Genomic DNA, 20038 nt, shown 5'->3' on the forward strand with positions numbered 1-20038 from the left:
GTAATAAGGGGCTAAAGATATGTCCCAAATCATATAAAATAATAAATGGCAGAATGAGAATTTGGAGCCTCACCTTCTTGACATAAGTATTCTCATTTCTCCTATCAATTAGATTTTAAAGAAAAATACTAATTTGAAGAATTTGTTCTTGGCTACTTTAAATTTGTAGGATGCATCTACAAAGCATTTTTTTCTTTCTTGTGGAGCCACAGAAAACTGCTTGTGCTGCTGTAGATGGGGTGGGAATAGAGGAAGCAGAAGAAGATAAGGAATTTTTAAAAAGTACTGGATTCATGTTATATTGCTGCTTTCACAAATTATCACAAACTTAGCAGCCTAAAACCACACAGATTTATTACCTCACACTGCTGTATGTCAGGAATCTGGTGGCTCAGTTGAGCTCTGCTCTGTGTTCCCCAAGGTCAAAATCAAGGTTCTGGCCAGCCTGGGTTTTTGCCAGGAGGCTTTGGAAGACAATCTGTTTCCAGACTGATTCAGGCTATTGGCAGAATTTACTACTATGTGGTTATAGGACTTAAGTTCCACTTGTCTTGCTGGAAGATGGCTGGGGGTCATTCTCAGCAAATTTTTTTTTTTTTTTTTTTTTTGAGACGGAGTCTTGCTCTATCGCCCAGGCTGGAGCGCATTGGCGTGATCTCGGCTCCCTGCAAGCTCCGCCTCAGCCTCCGGAGTAGCTGGGACTACAGACGTCTGCCACCACGCCCGGCTAATTTTATGTATTTTTAGTAGAGACAGGGTTTCACTGTGGTAGCCAAGATGGTCTCGATCTCCTGACCTCGTGATCCGCCCGCCTCGGCCTCCCAAAGTGCTGGGATTACAGGCGCGAGCCGCCCGGCCGGTTCTCAGCTTTTAGAGGCCGACTGCATTTCCCTTTAGCCTCTCTGACTCATTTTTGTTTTCTGCCACATCTCTTCTCTGACTCCAGTTGGAGAAAGTTCTTTGCTGTAAGGAGTCAAGTGATTAGATTGCGCTCACCTGGATAATACAGGCTGCTCTCCCTCTTTTACGATCTATAACCTCAATTACATCTGAAAAAATCTCTAACAATCCTACCTAGACAGTGTTTGATTGAATAACCAGAAGACAGGCTATTGGGGCAACATCTTTGGAATTCTGCCACCACTAGTTTTTTTTCTTTTTCTCAAAACTTGGGGATAGAAACAATCACACTCTTTTCAACTTTCAATGCTTATGCCTAAATATCTGACACATATCAGATATTCGTAAATATATTTCCCCCCAAATCCACAACTTGAATAAGTTTTGTCTGTAGATACTTCAGAAAGCAAATTTTTAAAACTAGTTTCAACTGTTATTTTAGATTCAGGGGTACCTGTCAGGGTTGTTACATGGGTATATTGTGTGATGCAGAGGTTTGGGATACAAATGATTCTGTCATACATGACACAGTGAGGTAGTGAGTGTAATACCCAACAGTTAGTTTTTCAACCCTTGCTACATCTTACCCTCCCCCGACTCATATCCCCAGTGTCTATCGTTGCCATTTTTATGTCCATGAGTACTTGGAATGTTTATCTCTCTTTTGGAAGTGGGAACGTGCGTGCGGTATTTGGTTTTCTGTTTTTGCATTAACTCACAGGATAATGGCCTCAAGCGTCATCCATGTTGCTGCAAAGGCCGTGATTTTGTTCTTTTTTATGGCTACATAGTATTCTGTGATATATGTATCACATTTTCTTTATCCAGTCCGCCATACATAGGCATCTAGGTTGATTCCACGTCTTTTCTATTGTGACTAGTGCTTTGATGAATGTAAAACCGCATGTATCTTTTTAGTAGAACAATTTATTTTCTTTTGGATATGTATCCAGCAATGGAATTGCTAGGTCTATAGTTCTAAGTTGTCTGAGAAATTTTCACACTGCTTTCCACAGTGGCTGAACTTATTTACATTTCTATCAAGAGTGTATAAGCATTCCCTTTTCTCCACGGCCACACCAGCATCTGTTACTTTTTAACTTTTTCATAGTAATCATTCTGACTGGTATATGATAGTATCTCATTGTAGTTTTGATTTGTATTTCTCCAATGATTAGTGATGTTGAGTATTTTTTCATATGTTTATTGGCTGCTTACATGTCTTCTTTTGAGAAGTTTCTGTTCATGCCTTTTGCCCACTTAAAACAAACTTTTAAGTTCAGAGGTACAAGTTCACATTTGTTACATAGGTAAACTTGTGTCACGTAGGTTTGTTGTACAGATTATTTCATCACGCAGGTATTAAGCCTAGTGTCCTTTGGTTATTTTTCTTGCTCCTCTCCCTCCTCCCACCCTCCTTCTTCTGAAAGGCCCCAGTGTGTGTTGTTCCCTTCTATGTGTCCATGTGTTCTCATCATTTAGCTCCCACTTACAAGTAAGAACATGTGGTATTGGGTTTTCTGTTCCTGTGTTAGTTTGCTAAGGATAATAGCCTCCAGCTCCATCCCTGTCCCTGCAGATGACATGATCTCATTCTTTTTTTTATGGTTGCATAATATGCTATGGTGTACATGTACCACATTTTCTTTATCTGGTTTATCATTGATGGGCATTTGGGTTGATTTCAGGTCTTCGCTACTGTGAATAGTGCCACAATGAACATACATGTACATGTGTCTACTTTTTAATGGGGTTGTTTTTTGCTTGTTAAGTTTCTTATAGATTCTGGATATTAGATATTTGTTGGATGCAGTTTGCAAATATTTTCACCCATTCCGCAGGTTATTTGTTCATTTTGTTGATGGTTTCTTTGGATATGCAGAACCTCTTTAATTTAATTAGGCCTCACTTGTCAATTTTTGTTTTTGTTGCAATTGCTTTTGAGGACTTAGTCATAAATTCTTTACCGGGGTCTATGTCCAGAAAGGTATTTCCTAGGTTTTCTTCTAGGATTCTTAAATTAATAGTTGGAGGTCTTACATTTAAATCTTTACTCCATCTTGAGTTAATTTTTGTATGTGGTAGAAGATAGGGATCTAGTTTCATTCTTCTGCATATGTCCCAGCACCATTTATTAAATCAAGAGTCCTTTCTTTATTGCTTATCTTTTTTTTTTTTACTTTGTCAAAAATCAGATGGCTGTAGGTATGCAGCTTTATTTCTGAGCTCTCTATTCTCTGCAAGTGAGTTTCCCAGACTGTATGTCTGCTTCTTTTTTTTTAATTTAACCAGTATCATGCTGTTTTGGTTACTGTAGCTTTATAGTATAGTATAGTATAGTATAGTATAGTATAGTATAGTATAGTATAGTATAGTATAGAGTGTAGTATAGTGTAGTTTGTAGTCAGATAATTTTATGCCTCCAGCTTTTATCTTTTTGCTTAGGATTGCTTTGGCTGTTTGGGCTCTTTTTTGGTTCCATATTAATTTTTGAATAGTTTTTTCCTATTTATGTGAAAAATGACAGTAGTTTGATGGCAATAGCATTAAATCTGTAGATTGCTTTGGGGAGTGTGACCAAAATTTTAACAATATTAATTCTTCCAATCCATGAGCATGGAATATTTTTCTATTTGTTTATGTCATCTATTTTTTTTTTTTTTAATCAGTGTTTTGTAGTTCTCCTTGTGGAGATCTTTAACTTCCTTGGTTCGATGTATTCCCAGATATTTTTTTGTGTGGTTATTGTAAATGAGATTGCATTCTTGATTTGGCTGTCTGCTTGAATGTATAGAAATGTGTAGAAACGCTGTATAGAATGGTGTATAGAAATGCTGTATAGAATGGTGTATAGAAATGCTGCTGGTTTTTAATCCAGTCTGTCACTGATGGACATTTGGGTTGATTCCAAGTCTTTGCTATTGTGAATAGTGCCGCAATAAACATACGTGTGCATGTGTCTTTATAGCAGCATGATTTATAATCCTTTGGGTATATACCCAGTAATGGGATGGCTGGGTCATATGGTACATCTAGTTCTAGATCCTTGAGGAATCGCCATACTGTTTTCCATAATGGTTGAACTAGTTTACAATCCCACCAACAGTGTAAAAGTGTTCCTATTTCTCCACATCCTCTCCAGCACCTGTTGTTTCCTGACTTTTTAATGATCGCCATTCTAACTGCTGTGAGACGGTATCTCATTGTGGTTTTGATTTGCATTTCTCTGATGGCCAGTGATGATGAGCATTTTTTCATGTGTCTGTTGGCTGTATGAATGTCTTCTTTTGAGAAATGTCTGTTCATATCGTTTGCCCACTTTTTGATGGGGTTGTTTGTTTTTTTCTCGTAAATTTGTTTGAGTTCTTTGTAGGTTCTGGATATTAGCCCTTTGTCAGATGAGTAGATTGCAAAAATTTTCTCCCATTCTGTAGGTTGCCTGTTCACTCTGATGGTAGTTTCTTTTGCTGTGCAGAAGCTCTTTAGTTTAATGAGATCCCATTTGTCAATTTTGGCTTTTGTTGCCATTGCTTTTGGTGTTTTAGACATGAAGTCTTTGCCCATGCCTATGTCCTGAATGGTACTACCTAGGTTTTCCTCTAGGATTTTTATGGTATTAGGTCTAACATTTAAGTCTCTAATCCATCTTGAATTAATTTTCGTATAAGGAGTAAGGAAAGGATCCAGTTTCAGCTTTCTACTTATGGCTAGCCAATTTTCCCAGCACCATTTATTAAATAGGGAATCCTTTCCCCATTTCTTGTTTTTCTCAGGTTTGTCAAAGATCAGATGGCTGTAGATGTGTGGTATTATTTCTGAGGACTCTGTTCTGTTCCATTGGTCTATATCTCTGTTTTGGTACCAGTACCATGCTGTTTTGGTTACTGTAGCCTTGTAGTATAGTTTGAGGTCAGGTAGCGTGATGCCTCCAGCTTTGTTCTTTTGACTTAGGATTGTCTTGGAGATGCGGGCTCTTTTTTGGTTCCATATGAACTTTAAAGCAGTTTTTTCCAATTCTGTGAAGAAACTCATTGGTAGCTTGATGGGGATGGCATTGAATCTATAAATTACCTTGGGCAGTATGGCCATTTTCATGATATTGATTCTTCCTATCCATGAGCATGGTATGTTCTTCCATTTGTTTGTGTCCTCTTTTATTTCCCTGAGAAGTGGTTTGTAGTTCTCCTTGAAGAGGTCCTTTACATCCCTAGGAAGTTGGATTCCTAGGTATTTTATTCTCTTTGAAGCAATTGTGAATGGAAGTTCATTCATGATTTGGCCTCTGTTTGTCTGTTACTGGTGTATAAGAATGCTTGTGATTTTTGCACATTAATTTTGTATCCTGAGACTTTGCTGAAGTTGCTTATCAGCTTAAGGAGATTTTGGGCTGAGACAATGGGGTTTTCTAAATATACAATCATGTCATCTGCAAACAGGGACAATTTGACTTCTTCTTTTCCTAACTGAATCCCCTTGATTTCTTTCTCTTGCCTGATTGCCCTAGCCAGAACTTCCAACACTATGTTGAATAGGAGTGGTGAGAGAGGGCATCCCTGTCTTGTGCCAGTTTTCAAAGGGAATTTTTCCAGTTTTTGCCCATTCAGTATGATATTGGCTGTGGGTTTGTCATAGATAGCTCTTATTATTTTGAGGTATGTTCCATCAATACCGAATTTATTGAGCGTTTTTAGCATGAAGGGTTGTTGAATTTTGTCAAAAGCCTTTTCTGCATCTGGATTAAGAAAATGTGGCACATATACACCATGGAATACTATGCAGCCATAAAAAAGGATGAGTTTGTGTCCTTTGTAGGGACAGGGATGCAGCTGGAAACCATCATTCTTAGCAAACTATCACAAGAACAGAAAACCAAACACCGCATGTTCTCACTCATAGGTGGGAACTGAATAATGAGATCACTTGGACTTGGGAAGGGGAACATCACACACCGGGGCCTATCATGGGGAGGGGGGAGGGGGGAGGGATTGCACTGGGAGTTATACCTGATGTAAATGACGAGTTGATGGGTGCTGACGAGTTGACGGCTGCAGCACACCAACATGGCACAAGTATACATATCTAACAAACCTGCACGTTATGCACATGTACCCTAGAACTCAAAGTACAATAATAAAGAATAAAAAATAAAAAATAAATACACAGACAAAAATTAAAAAAATAAAAATAAAAAAAATAAAATATACCCAGAACTTAAAAAAAAAAAAAAAGAAATGCTGCTGGTGTTTGTATATTAATTTTGTATCCTGAGACTACTGAAGTCATGTATGAGTTCCAAGAGCCTTTTGGTGGAGTCTTTAGGGTTTTCTGGGTATTAGAATTACACTGTCAGCAAAAAATGGTAGTTGACTTCTTTTTTCCTATTTGGATGCTTTTTATTTCTTGTCTTGTCTGATTTCTCTGGCTAGGGTTTCTAGTACTATGCTGGATGGGAATGGTGAGATTGGACATTCTTGTCTTGTTCTAGTTTTCAAGGGAAACACTTCCAGCTTTTGCCCATTCTGTATGATGTTGGCTGAGGGTTTGACATTAATGACTCTTATTATTTTAACATATGTTCCTTTGATGCCTAATTTGATGAGATTTTTATCACGAAGACATGTTGGATTTTATCAAAGACTTTTTGCATGTCTATTGAGATAATCATACAGTTTTTGTTTTTAGTTCTGTATATGTGGTGAATCACATTTTCTGTGTCTACTGAGATAATCGTATGGTTTTTGTTTTTAAATTGCTTTTAATTCTGTTTATGTGGTGGATCACATTTATTGATTTGCATATGTTGAACCAACCTTGCATCACAGGAATGAAGCCTACTGGATTATGGTGAATTAACTTTTTGATGTGCTGCTGGATTCAGTTTCCTAGTATTTTGTTGAGGATTTTTACATCTGTGTTCATCAGGGATATTGGCCTGTAGTTTTCTTTTTTCATTGTATCTCCTCAGGTCTTGGTATGAGGGTGATGCTGGCTTTGTAAAATGAGTTAGAGAGGAGTCCCTTCTCCTTGATTTTTTTTTTGAATATAGTTTCAGCAGAATTGTTAGCATATCTTCTTTGCACATCTAGTAGAATTTGTCTGTGAATCCATCTGGCCTGGGGCTTTTTATGGTTGGTAGATGTTTTATTACTGATTCAATTTTGGAACTAAATACAGGTCTATTCAGGTCTTTAATTTCTTCCTGAATCAATCTGCAGGGGAGGTTCATGTTTCTAAGAATGTATCCATTTCTTCTAGATTTTCTAGTTTGTGTGTGTAGAGGTGTTCATAATAGTCTCTGAGGATCTATTGTATTTCTGTGGGATTGGCTGTAATGTCACCTTTGTCATTTCTGACTTTGCTTTTCTGGATCTTCTCTTTTTCTTTGTTAATTTAGCAGTCTATTGATCTTGTTTACTTTTTTCAAAAAACCAACTTTGGTTTTATTGATTCTTTATATGGATTTTTGTGTCTCAATTTAGTTCAGTTCTGCTGGAATTTTGGTTATTTCTTTTATTCTGATGGCTTTGGAGTTAGTTTGTTCTTGTTTTTCTAGTTCCTCTAGGTGTGACATTAAATAGTCAATTTGAGATCTTTCTTTTTGAGGTAGGCATTTAGCATCAAAGTGAAATTTTGAAGTCTCACATGAAGTATCTATTTCCACCTTTTCAGGTAAAATGGAACACAAGTAGTCTATTTCCAAATAATATGGCATACTGTTTTTCTGAGAGTTTAGCTTGTAGTAGACTCAGAGATAAATTCTAAGGTTACAGGACAACAGTGACCTGGTTATTATACAGCGTTTACATTTCCCAGTATGGTTTCCCATTTAAAGGTACAGCTAAGTGACAATGTCTTAGTAGTGCAATGCATTTGTTTTGTCTAAATTGTGTTCATTACCATCATTCTGGGATAGGATATGCAGTTTTACTATGAGTATTTCTATGAGTACTTTTTTTTTGGACATAGGCTAGGTGTAAAAAATAAACTCCCAGGACTAGATAAACTATAAGTTCCTCAGTCTCCTTCTTAAGTAAGATGTAAAAACAAATTCCTCTCTTTTGTTATTCTTTTCAATAAAGTAATTTAATTTGACTTCATAAACTTTTTCCTCACCTGCCATAACCACTTTCAAAAGTGATATATTCCCACAAATTAGCCAAAATGTAGGCACAATTTTACTTTAGAAATTATAGGTCCCAGCCTCTAACAAGTTGATCTCTTCCTTATGAAAACAATTTAAATCAGGTGACAACATCTGCCAATAAAATAGAACACCCCCCAACACACACAAACACAGAAGGAGAGAGAGAGAGAGAGGGGAGAGAGAGAGAGACAGACGTGGGGGGGGGGGGGAGAGAGAGAGAGAGAGAGAGAGAGAGAGAGATTCAGGAGGCAATGGAGAACCTAGAAAGATTAGATTAGATGATGCATGTTGACAAGAAAGGAAGAATAAATCCCTGAATGGAGATACAAGATTCTGGGGAAATTACTCAACCTCTGTCATTGCTAAACCAATTTGTCTTTCTTCAGAGAATGAGATTCACATTAATAATCATAATTACTACAGTCATAAATTACAGATTATGACTGTGGTTCTTCAGGAAGATACACAGAGTTTGCTTTTCCCTTTACCCAATGGCAAGTGGTGCACCTGCGTCCCAGGTGGCAACAGCACCTATTACTATGAAGGGGTGTGATGCTGATATCACATCTGCCAACTGCTATCGTGGTGTAACAAATGGCATACTTCTGTGACTTGAGAAGGTGTGTTAGTCAGGATTTTCCAGAAAAATAGCACCAATATCATGTGTATATAAATAGAGATTTATTTTAGGAAAGTTGTCCATGAGATTATGAAGCCTGATAAGTCCAAAAATGTGCAGAGTGGGCCAGTAGACTGGAGATCCATCAAACAGTCAAAGCTGCAGTTCAAGTCGAAAGACTTTTAGGCTGGGGACTCAGGGAAGAGCCAGTGCTGCAGCTCAAGTCTGAAAGCAATCGATGGCAGCGTTTCCTTTTGCTCAGGAGAGGTACGTCTTTTGTTCTAGTCAGGCATTCAGATGATTAGAGAAGGCCCACCTGCATCATGGAGGGCTAACTACTTTATACAAAGATCATCTATTAAGTGTTAATCTCATCCAAAAATGTCCTTACAAAAAATTAATAATGTTTGACTACATGTCTTAGGCACTGTGGCCTGAACACATATAAATTAGCCTTTTATATCAATATATAAGTTAACTATCACAGGAGATTTAAAATTTTGTCTTTTGGTCTCTGATCTAAATTCTTACTCATTAGAAAATTTTTATTTACATGGCCATAAAAATAATGTTAATACTACCTATGTGTCTAGGTTTAGATCACTTAGTCCTGTGTAGCAAGCATGTATGAGTTATTTCCAATCCATTAATAAATAATCATATCTATTATCCCCAAGTACCTACTATGTGTCAGGCCCTGCACTGAGTGTTTTATACAATAATCCTACACAGTAGATAATATTATCTTCATTTCATAGATGAGTAAGCAGTTTGAAAATAATTGATTGACCTGCTTAAGAGATAGTTAAGTGGCAGAGATGAAAGTGAAAGTCAACTCTTCTATCATTAAATCTCATGCTTTCGACCACGCCTCCTCCAAGTCCCAGCGATCCCGTGTGCAACCTGTCCCGACTCCAGCCGCCTCTTCAACTCGCCATGGATCCCAACTGCTCTTGCGTCGCCGGTGACTCCTGCACCTGCGCCGGCTCTTGCAAGTGCAAAGAGTGCAAATGCACCTCCTGCAAGAAAAGCTGCTGCTCCTGCTGCCCTGTGGGCTGTGCCAAGTGTGCCCAGGGCTGCATCTGCAAAGGGGCGTCGGACAAGTGCAACTGCTGCGCCTGATGCTGGGACAGCCCTGCTCCCAGATGTAAATAATGCGACCTCTACAAACCTGGATTTTTTAATGTACAACCCTGACCCTGATCGTTTGCTGCATTCCTTTTTCTATGAAATAATATGAATGATAATAAAACAGCTTTGACGTGAAAAAAAAAAAAAAAATCTCATGCTTTCATACTACATTACTCTACCTTCCATATAGCATGAACATTATCTGGAAATTCATACTCCTTTCTTTGTCTAGGCAATCCACAAGCTGGCCTTAACACCATAACTAAAAAAAGAGCAAGAATATCAACTATTTTTATTAAAACTTAAAATTAATTAATATGATCAATGGAAATTAAAATGTTTTAAGTGTTTCAAGAACATAATTCTTATGCAAGTCTTTAATTGACAGCTGAAAATAGGATATATTTTACCATTCTCAGATGATTCTTATCTAATATGAATAACATCACTGCTAACATTCCTTGAATAATTGTGTATATTCTACATAAGTAATTGCAGCAAAGGCGTTGTCAGAATAGCAAAATGGCTCTCTCATGTCAGAAGAAGTACATCTAATTTAAACCTCCATATAGGCTTGTCAGTCTACCGTCTGGCTGGAATTCTATTAAAGTCAATGCTCGCTATGTGTGCCTCAGCCTTCAGTGGCAAGGAGCATGCGACACTTCTCAAGGAACATAATCTGAGTAGTCCTATAATTTATTTGTTCATTTCATCTATTTATGAAAGGTAAAAAGAGCACTAGTCATTTGGGAGAGGATTTACATAATTTAATTAAATGTGATCACTGCTTTCCTATCCCAATGTACTGATGCGGTGGATAACATCCAGATCACACTTACTGTTTCCTCTCTACACCTTAAAGTCTTCAGTCACACATCAGGGAAGAGGAGACTTTAGTTGGATGGATATGAAAAGTGAGCCTGCATTCTACAACAAAGAGCATATTCTTGTATTATCCATCAATTCTGCTGGTAGGTGGAAAAGGCACTCCTGGTCACCATCCCAGCAGGTTTTTTCCCCTCCCTTGCTGGTTGAGTCCTCATCTTCCATTGTAAGTCAGGTATAAAACCCTATCAGCCTAAGTGAATCACGCTAATACCATTACCTTTTTCACAGATAGGTTTAGGGAGGGAAATATGACCCAGTCCTGGCTCCCGAAATGTAAGAAGTCTGCTGAAGGACTTTAGGGGAAGGATTTCTTGTTCTTCCAAAAAGACCCAGAAGAAGAGATGCTCCCTTCTTTTTCCACTGGATCTCATCATGTCTCCATAAATGAGATGTTTGGAGCAGTGATAATCACCTAGTGACCACGGAGAAAAAGCTTCCTTGAGTAACGGGCACAGTGTTAATGTTAGAGAAAAGAGGTTCTGAGTTATTGATATATAAATGACCAATTGAATAAATCGGCCCTAAAACTGCCCTTTCTGTCTCATGTTTGAGGTAAAACTGTTTTCTTGGCCGGGCACAGTGGCTCACTCCTGTAATCCCAGCATTTTGGGAGGCCAAGGCAGGCAGATTGCTTGAATTCAGGAGTTCAGGAGATTGGGAAACATGGTGAAAACCCATCTCTCAAAAACAAACAAACAAACAAACAAACAAACAAACAAAAGCCAAGCATGATGGCATGTGCCTGTGGTCCCAGCTACTTGGGAGGGTGAGGTGGGAGGATGGCTTAAGCCCGAGAGGTTGACGCTGCAGTTAGCCGTGATCATGCCACTGCACTCCAGCCTGGGTTATAGCAAAAAACAAACAAACAAAAAACAACAACAACAACAGCAAAACTTTTCTGGTTTCTTAACATATTGAGTTTAGGTTTTTTGTGACTTTGGATTAAATGCCTCTTTACTGATACAATTAATCCTTTAGAATCCCACCTGGTGGCTGTATACTTTTCTTTGAAGGACACATGATTTATTTACTTGGTTTTCTACCAGTAACCTTACCTTTGAATATTAATGAGTCATGCAGAGTCTCTCATTTCCAAAGAAGCATGTGTTGTGGAGAATGTGTTATAGGAAAGTCAGGCTTGTGCCACACTGTGGGATTGCTGCCCAAGAGTGCTATGGGGTGTGTGTAGAATACCAGCCACTACTACCAATTCTCCTTCCAGTACACATATATGCACACATACGCGCGCGCGCGCACACACACACACACACACACACACACACTGATAGGGAGGGAAGTATACCTTCAAAGTACCTAAATGCTTTGATCAATTGGACTATGTGGCTAATAACATTCACAGTCCTGTATGTATTGAAGGTGAAATTGGTGGTAGTCATTAATAGGACCACAAAAAATACGATATGCCCAGAATATCATTTTTATTGCAGTGAAGACTGGGGTGGAAGGCCTGGATTTAGGTTGTGAGCCAAATGGAACTGTTAATACCAAACCCAAGAATCAGGCACTTTATCGCCATCAGTCCAGTGAGGCTTCCAACGTGTGAGAACAAAAGTAAACTCATAATTTTGGTGGGCATATTCACTTCCAGGATCTGAAAAAGGGTTGAGCTGAGCATAGTGCTATGAACTGGGTTGTGTTCCCTTAAATTCCTATGTGGGAACTCCCATTCCCATTGTGATATTCGGGATTTGAAGATGGGCCTTTTGGGAGATCATTAGTTTTAGATGAGGTCATGAGGGTGGCATCCTCATGGTAGAATTAGTTTCCCTGTAAGAAGAGACACCATAGAGCTTGTTTCTTCTCGATCTCCACCATGTGAGGACACAGGGAGAAGATGACTTTCTGCAAGCCAGGAAGAGAGCCCTCATCAGGAACTGAATCCTCTGGTACCTAGATCTTGGACTTTCAGCCCCCAGACTTGTGACAAATAATTGTCGGTTGTTTAAGCCACCCAGGCTTCGGTATTTTGTTATAGAAGCCTAGGCAGAATAATACACACACCCACTGATTCTTCCAAGACTGACCAACAATATAGGGACCTCCTTAATGAGCAAGCAGGTGGAGAATAACCAGGCATCGTATTATTTTGACCTCTCTTCACAAGAAGAAAACTTTGGGAATGGAAAAGATGTGCACATTATCAAAATTATTTTTCTCTTCTCCCTCTCATTGTGAATCTCTGTGGGAGCAAGTTGTAGATGGGTGAGGGGAACAATGATTTCCTTCGGCAGTTCAGTAATTCTGCAGCAAGTTTCACTCTTGGATGTTGGTTCGTGTGTTCTGCCCTGGAGAAAAGGGACCAGTTGGTAGATGAGAAAGGGTAGTGATTTTTTTTTTTTTGTCCTCCTGCAGAGAAGAAAGGAGTGTGAGGAAGGGCTGGGACTCATGAGGTCTAGCTCTTTGATTTTGTACTGAGAGCTGAGGCCCAGAGAGGTGAGTAACAGTATGGTGACCCAGGTTGTTCTTCATGGTATCCCACTGCTAGGAGTCAAAGATGTGGACTCCAATTCTACATAACAGGCTCAGTCTTCAATGATTATCTTTTGAACTCTTTGAACCTGCCAACCACAGGAGCAAAATTTACTAAGCATGAGATACATTTTGTTCTTTCCACTCTCATGAGTTTATTACTAAGTGTCCCTTAGCCTTAATTAAAGAATTAATGTGAAGTTTTTGTGTTTGTCTGCAGATTTATATGGGAAAGCACTGTATATCTTTGGCTTAAAACTTGGCTGGATTTCTTAATCAAGTGTTAAGAAAGTTATTCATATAATATATTCCAAGTTAAGTGGAAAAAAAAGAGAAACACATTTATGTTCCCATCTTTAAAGGTTTTGCAAACATCAACCAGATTTTGTGAACATTGCTTATCTCTGCGAAGTGGGCTGAGTTAGCTGAGAGTAGGGGAAGAGAGGAACATATATTTTTGACTTTATATACTTGGATCTAAATTTTTGTTGAGCTATCATGTGATTTGTTGCTTAAGTGATTTGTTCTTCAGGACCTTCAAAAACAGGTTTTGGTATGCGTGGAGATTTGAATTGCTCCTCGTTCTGTTTTATGAAGTCACTAGTTAAGAAAAGCACTCGCCTGTGGAAAAGTTTGGATATGGGAATCAAACAGGTCAGGATTTGACTTTCAGTTCTGCCTCTTCCTGTCTGTAAAAGGTCCTGCAAAGAATTCAATTTCTTTGTGTTTCCTCCTCTTTAAAATAAAGACTTGTACTGATTAGCAATAACATAAGTATCAAGTTTGTTACAAAGCAGACATTAATAAAGTGCTGGCTACATAAGTAGAAGGGAGATCCTGAACTGCCACATATGGAGGATGATGGCTATCCCTGTTTACCCAATTATCCCACTGTAATTGCTACTAACACCCTTTTTCATTTTCACATCACTTGAACTGAATGATAAATTATATGGTTACTCTATCATAAGTCATGCTAATGAGTTTGAACTTTATGCCAAAACCTGTGGAGAGATCCTGAGAGAGAAGACTGTGCCCCAGAAGTCGTATGTTTCCAAAATTTTCACCAACCACAGAGGATGCCCACCTGAGTAGTTAAGTGGCATGTTTAAAGAATAGAGGATGGTGTAATCCCAGCAGTAAAAGAAGAGAATCAAATGGTCTAAGGGAGCAGTGAATGAGGAATCTGGCGATGGAAGGAGACAGGTATGAAATGAGGCCACTCTGGAGATAGGCTTTGAACGTATGCCTTCCTCTTTTCTGTTGCTGGTTTGTTTGCTTTTAAAATTTCAGTACTGAGAAGTATAAAATCGTTCGAATATTCCCACGAATTCATATTAAATTGGATTCTCTAGCTAATGCAGTGTTATTATTAGGGACTGAATCACTCACTCTGAAATCATCAGCTGATACATTTCAGAGATAAACGTTTAGTAGATGTGCCATTTCTTCTATTTCTACTTGCTGGATGGAATACAAACATCAAAAGACCTTATGGGGTGTAGATAAGAGGGCTGGATCATTCTTGTGTGCCTAAAAAGACACGGAAGAACATCCCAGGTAAAGACTTACTTAGAGACAGTCTCAGGTGTGGACATTAACATATTGTTCTTTCAGAGTGTGGAGTGTACTCTAAAGTAGGGAATACCCTGTGTGCAAGGGGAGCATGCATTTATTCATGAAGGAGTAGAGAACCAGATCAGATTCCATATTCTGTTCCAGTTGTTCTTAATCAGAGAATGCATACATATTACCCAGGGAGTTTTTGAAAAATACACATGCAGGAGCACTACACCAGACCTACTAAATTAGAATGGATGAGTGGAGGGCTAGTGAATCATGAAAACTTTCTGGGTGAGTCTGATGTATACCCTGGGTTAATAACTAATGCTCTAGGCCTGTGGTTCTTAAATTTTTTCATGAATGAAGTGGCTTCAAGGCTTGGTAAAATTCAGATTTCTTGGTCCCCTGTCCAGAGTTCCTGATTCATAGATTTTAAGAATACAAAGTGAAAATATGTATTTCTAACAGGTTCCCAGGTGATGCTGATGCCCACACTTTGAGAATCACTTCTTTAGGCTGTCCCCTTCTTAATCTCTACCCTCACTGCTTTAATTCAGGAGATATAGTTTCTTGCCTGGACTATTACTATAGATTTTCATCTTGTGTCATTACCTTCCACTTAATCTGTTGCTAGAGTGATCTTTCTAAAATAAAAAGTTTATCTATCTACCTACCTATCATCTATCTATCTATCTATTAGTTTCATTCATGGTTCCTGGCTTGTAACTCCCATAGCCCTTGTTACTTTCTTTTTATATAGTGTTCTTTAATATAGTGTTTGAACACTTTAGGCCTCAGAAAACAGTCTCTCTCTGTCTCTCTCTCTTACCTTTTCCTGCCCTCCTCTCACCTGTTCTTTTTTTCTCCCCAAGGCAGGCTTTCCCCCACCCTTCTGTCTTGGAGCTAGCCATAAAGAAATTCTCTGACTTACCTTGTCTGATTTTAGGTCATAAGACCCCCATTTCAGAAGGGGTCCTGCCTGATGCCTGGGAAGAAGAAATACTGCACAGAGATGCCAAGAAAAATCAGGACAGGCCTCGCTGGGTTTCCTCACTTAGTCCATCAGTTTTAGATAATACCCCTTTTGTCCAGTCACATCTACTCAGTTATCAATCATGCCTATCAAATGCAGTCTCCAGAGAAGGCTTAAGAAGAAGGGGTGTGAAGAGCTTCTGGACAGCGGAATTCATGGAGGCTTGCAGGAAGGAGAACAATAACTCATCATGCGCCAAAAGGGTAGTGCAACCCAACTCCACAGAGACAGAAGCTCCTGTGCTCAGGACCCTTCCAGACATCGCCTTGGATATCTTTTCATATGGCTGTTTATTTGTATCCTTTAAATATTCTTTATGATAAATTCATAAATGTAAATAAGTGTTTCCCTGAGTTTTGTGAGCTGCTCTAGCAAATTAATTGAGCCTAAAGAGGGGGTCCTGGGAACTCCAACTTGAAGCCAAACAGTCAGAAGTTCCAGAGGCTTGGACTTGCAAATGGTGTCTGAAGTAGGGGCAGTCTTAAGCCCTCAACCTGATGGATCTGATACCATCTCCAGGTAGATAGTGTCAGAGTTGAATTGGATTGGAGGACATACAGCTGGTGTCCACTGCAGAACTGATTACTTGTATATTAGTTTGTTTTCATGCAACTGATAAAGACATACCCAAAACTAGGGGAAAAGAAGTTTAATTGAACTTAAAGTTCCACTTGGCTGGGGAGGCCTCAGAATCATGGCGAGAGGGGAAGGCTCTTCTTACATGGCAGCAACAAGAGAAAATAAGGAGGCAAAAGTGGAAACTCCTGATAAACCCATCAGATCTCCTGAGACTTATTCACTACCATGAGAATAGCATGGGAAAGACAGGCCCCCATGATTCAATTACCTCCCCCTCGGTCCCTCCCACAACACATGGGAATTCTGGGAGACACAATTCAAGTTAAGATTTTGGTAGGGACACAGTCAAACCATATTGCTTGCTTGTTGATGGGGAGAAATCCCCCACAGATTTGATCATGGAACTTTTCTGTGCTGATTGTTGTGGTGTGAGAGCAGAGAAAAAACAATCTGTGTTTTTTTTTTCCATACAATATCTCAATACCTTAAAGTGTTTTCATGACTCCTCACTTAATTAAGTAAAACTTTACAGAACTCTTTGGTCCCTGCTGTCACACCAGCCTCATCTCCCACTGCTCAGCCATGCTGTGATGCTTGTCTTCAGAGCAGACCAAATTCTCCCAGATAATAGTGCATTTATTATTGTTGCTGCAAAGCAGGGAGGAGGACAGACTTCCAGAGCTCCCATTTAGACTTTTCCATTTCTGCTTCTAGCTTATAGGCTTGGGCAATTTACTTTGCCTCTTTGTTATTTCTTTATCTTTTCATTCTCAATCAATGTCTTAATAAATAGGTATCTTGATTTTAGAGTAGTCTAATTAATCAATATTTTCTTTATTGTTGGTACATTTTATGTTACATTTAGGTATTCTCCTAAATTCTAGGACATGTATTTATTGTTTTACCTATCACAGTTAAGTGTGTTAGGTGTAGTGTATTCTTGTGTATGGTTTCTCCCCATGTGAATAAAAGTTATTCCAACACTATTTATTGTAAAAGTAATTCTCTCTTTCTCTCCATATATATATATATGGAGAGAGAGAGAGAGAGTGCCTTTGGAATAGAACCCAGTAAGTAATAAACATTTACATATTAGCTGCTGTGGAACCATTTTATTTTTCAGGGAATCTCCCACTCATCTTTGAACACCAGTTTGGATAACACTTCTTTTGAAGAGCCAGGTCTGTATTCTCTATGTAAAGTGTTTCTGTCTTTGATCAGTTAGTCTCTTTCTTTGATCACTTATAGTATTTAATTCATGTTTCCATGGTAATACTTAGTAGTTCTCTCTCAGTCATCTATGAGCCTCTAAAGAGAAGATTTTGTTGTTATTATTTGGTAATATGGCTCCTCTAGAAGCCTAGCCACAGTGCTTAAAAATATTGGTTAATGAATACTTTGTTAAACAACCAACTGGGAAACCCTCACCATTGGGTCATGGTCCTCATAGAAGATGAGAATGATGGTTGTGAAACAAGACAGAACAGGACGCCTGAACACAAGGGACCAAATGCCACGTAGAACAGAAGCTGTTAGCCAGTTACCCTCTTCTCTTCCTCTCTAACCTTGTATCAGCCAATCACAAAGTCTATCATCTGTTTTTCTCAGGAAAATCTAAGAAGGGAAAGTCTTAGATAACTAAGAAGTATAGAATCAGAAATAGTTGATGTTTTGTGTAGGGAATGAAAATCATTCAAAAAAATGTGGATACATTTTGTTTTGAAGCAGAACATACCTACAGTAAAATGCACAAATCTAACTGTACAGCTTGATGGATTTTTACAAGGTGTACACACCCACATTACCAACACTCAGATCAAAATATAAACATTTATCTTACCTCAGAAGCCTCCTTTGTGGCACCTGCCAGTCATTCTCCTCAAAAGGAAACCATTGATTTTATTTCTGTAACCACTTTTGCCTTTTTTGAATTGAATTTGAATTAATTGGAATTTTACCACAGGTTCTTTTGTGTCTGCTGTTTTTGCCCATCATGTGTCTAACAGAGTTAGTCATATTTTTGAGTGAAGCAATAGTTTATTTTCTCATTGTTTTATAGTTTCTATTCATAGAATATACTATAATTTATTTATTCATTCCACTGTTGATGAACACTTGGGTCATTTACAGTTTTTGACATTTAAAAATTGTACTGCTGTGAATATTCTTGTAAAAAGTCTGGTAGTCAAATTATTGGGCCACAATGTGGCAGATAGACCCTAAGGTGACCCTCAGTGATCTTTACCTTCCTGGTATCCAAACCTTTGTGTACTTCCCTACCCCACAAAGTGAGGACAGGACCTACAACTTGCTTTTAACCCACAAAATATGGCAAAGGTGATAAGATACCACTCCTTTTCTGAGGTTCCACTATGTGGCACAGGAAATGAGATAGCACTCCTGTAATTATGTTATGCTACATAGGAATATGGCATAGTAATTGGAGCAAGAGGTGCTACTTGCTGGTTTGTTGAAGTGAACAGTTATGTTGAGAGAGCCCACTTGGCCAGGAACTGTGGGTGGCCTCTAAGACTTGAGGCCAGCCTCTTTCTAGTAAACCAAATAAAGCTGAGACCCTCAGTCATACAGTCCAAAGAAAATAAGTTCTTCCAACAACCTGAATAAGCTAAGCTTGGAAGCATATCCTTCCCCACCTGAACTTCTGGATGAGCACACAGTGAAACCGACACCTTGATGCATCGTGTGAGATCCTGAACAGAAGACCCATCTAATCTGTGCCCACAACTCCTGACCTGGAAAGTGTAAAATAATAAATGTGTGTTTCAAGCTGCTAAGTTTGTGGTAATTTGTTATTAATACTAAGTTTTTGACAATAAAAACTAATATATATAGAGTATGCATGAACTTCTAAACATTGGTAGGTAATGTCAAATAATTTCAAAAATTGTGGTATCTATTTATACTACCAATAAACAAGAGTTTCATTTATTCCTCATCTTTGACAATATTTGACACTCTCAGGATTATTTTCAATTATAGTCATTCTAATGAGTGTAACTTCCTTCTGCATTTTTATGATGACCAATTTTGTAAAACAACTTTTCATATACTTATTGGCCAATTATGTTACAAGTGCCTGTTAAGGTCTTTGGCCAATCAATTTCTTATGGATGCATTATTTATAGAGTCTATATATGAGTCCTTTATCATGTAATGAATTATAGAATTGTTCTTCCACTCTGGTTTATCTTTTCACTTTCAATCAATGTCTTAATAAATAGATATCTTGATTTTAGAGTAGTCTAATCAATATTTTCTTTATTGTTGGTACATTTTATGTTACATTTAGATATTCTCCTAAATTCTAGGGCATGTATTTATTGTTTTGCCTATCACAGTTAAGTATGTTATGTGTAGTTTATTCTTGTGTATGGTTTTTCCCCATGTGAATAAAAGTTATTCCAACACTATTTATTGTAAAAGTAATTCTTTTCTTACTCTATTTTAGTGGCACCTTTATAGCATTTGTGGGGATGCATTTTAGGACTCTGCATAGCTCTATTTGTCTATATTGTGTCAATGCCATATGGTCTTAATTATATTAGTTTTAACTTAATTTTTTTTGATATTTAAACATTTATTTTTTTCTTCAACTTTTAAGTTCAGGGGTGCATATGCAGGATGTGCAGGTTTGTTACATAGGTAAATGTGTGCATGGTGGTTTGCTGCA

The 20038-nt window shown here is 38.3% G+C and overlaps 1 protein-coding gene and 1 long non-coding RNA gene across 3 annotated transcripts in view; both read left to right on the forward strand.

Annotated features, from left to right (window-relative positions):
* Window positions 1–19543, forward strand: part of LOC140709703 (uncharacterized) — a 237881-nt gene extending 218338 nt beyond the window's left edge. For both annotated transcript variants that reach the window (XR_012090435.1, XR_012090434.1), the window contains one exon: window positions 15682–19543. This is a non-coding gene — a long non-coding RNA (uncharacterized lncRNA). The remainder of the gene's footprint in view (window positions 1–15681) is intronic.
* LOC140709702 (metallothionein-2-like) lies at window positions 9514–9944 on the forward strand. Its single transcript, XM_073009374.1, has one exon. The coding sequence runs from the start codon at window positions 9519–9521 to the stop codon at window positions 9783–9785; it is 267 nt and encodes an 88-aa protein (XP_072865475.1). The 5' UTR covers window positions 9514–9518; the 3' UTR covers window positions 9786–9944.
* Window positions 19544–20038: the final 495 nt, after the last annotated feature.

The sequence above is a fragment of the Chlorocebus sabaeus genome, chromosome 21, assembly GCF_047675955.1.
Source record: "Chlorocebus sabaeus isolate Y175 chromosome 21, mChlSab1.0.hap1, whole genome shotgun sequence".
Classification (NCBI taxonomy): domain Eukaryota; kingdom Metazoa; phylum Chordata; class Mammalia; order Primates; family Cercopithecidae; genus Chlorocebus; species Chlorocebus sabaeus.

Bases quoted from the DNA above. Each gene is read 5' to 3' on its own strand.
- LOC140709702 (XM_073009374.1), top strand. From the start codon at position 9,519: ATGCTTTCGACCACGCCTCCTCCAAGTCCCAGCGATCCCGTGTGCAAC.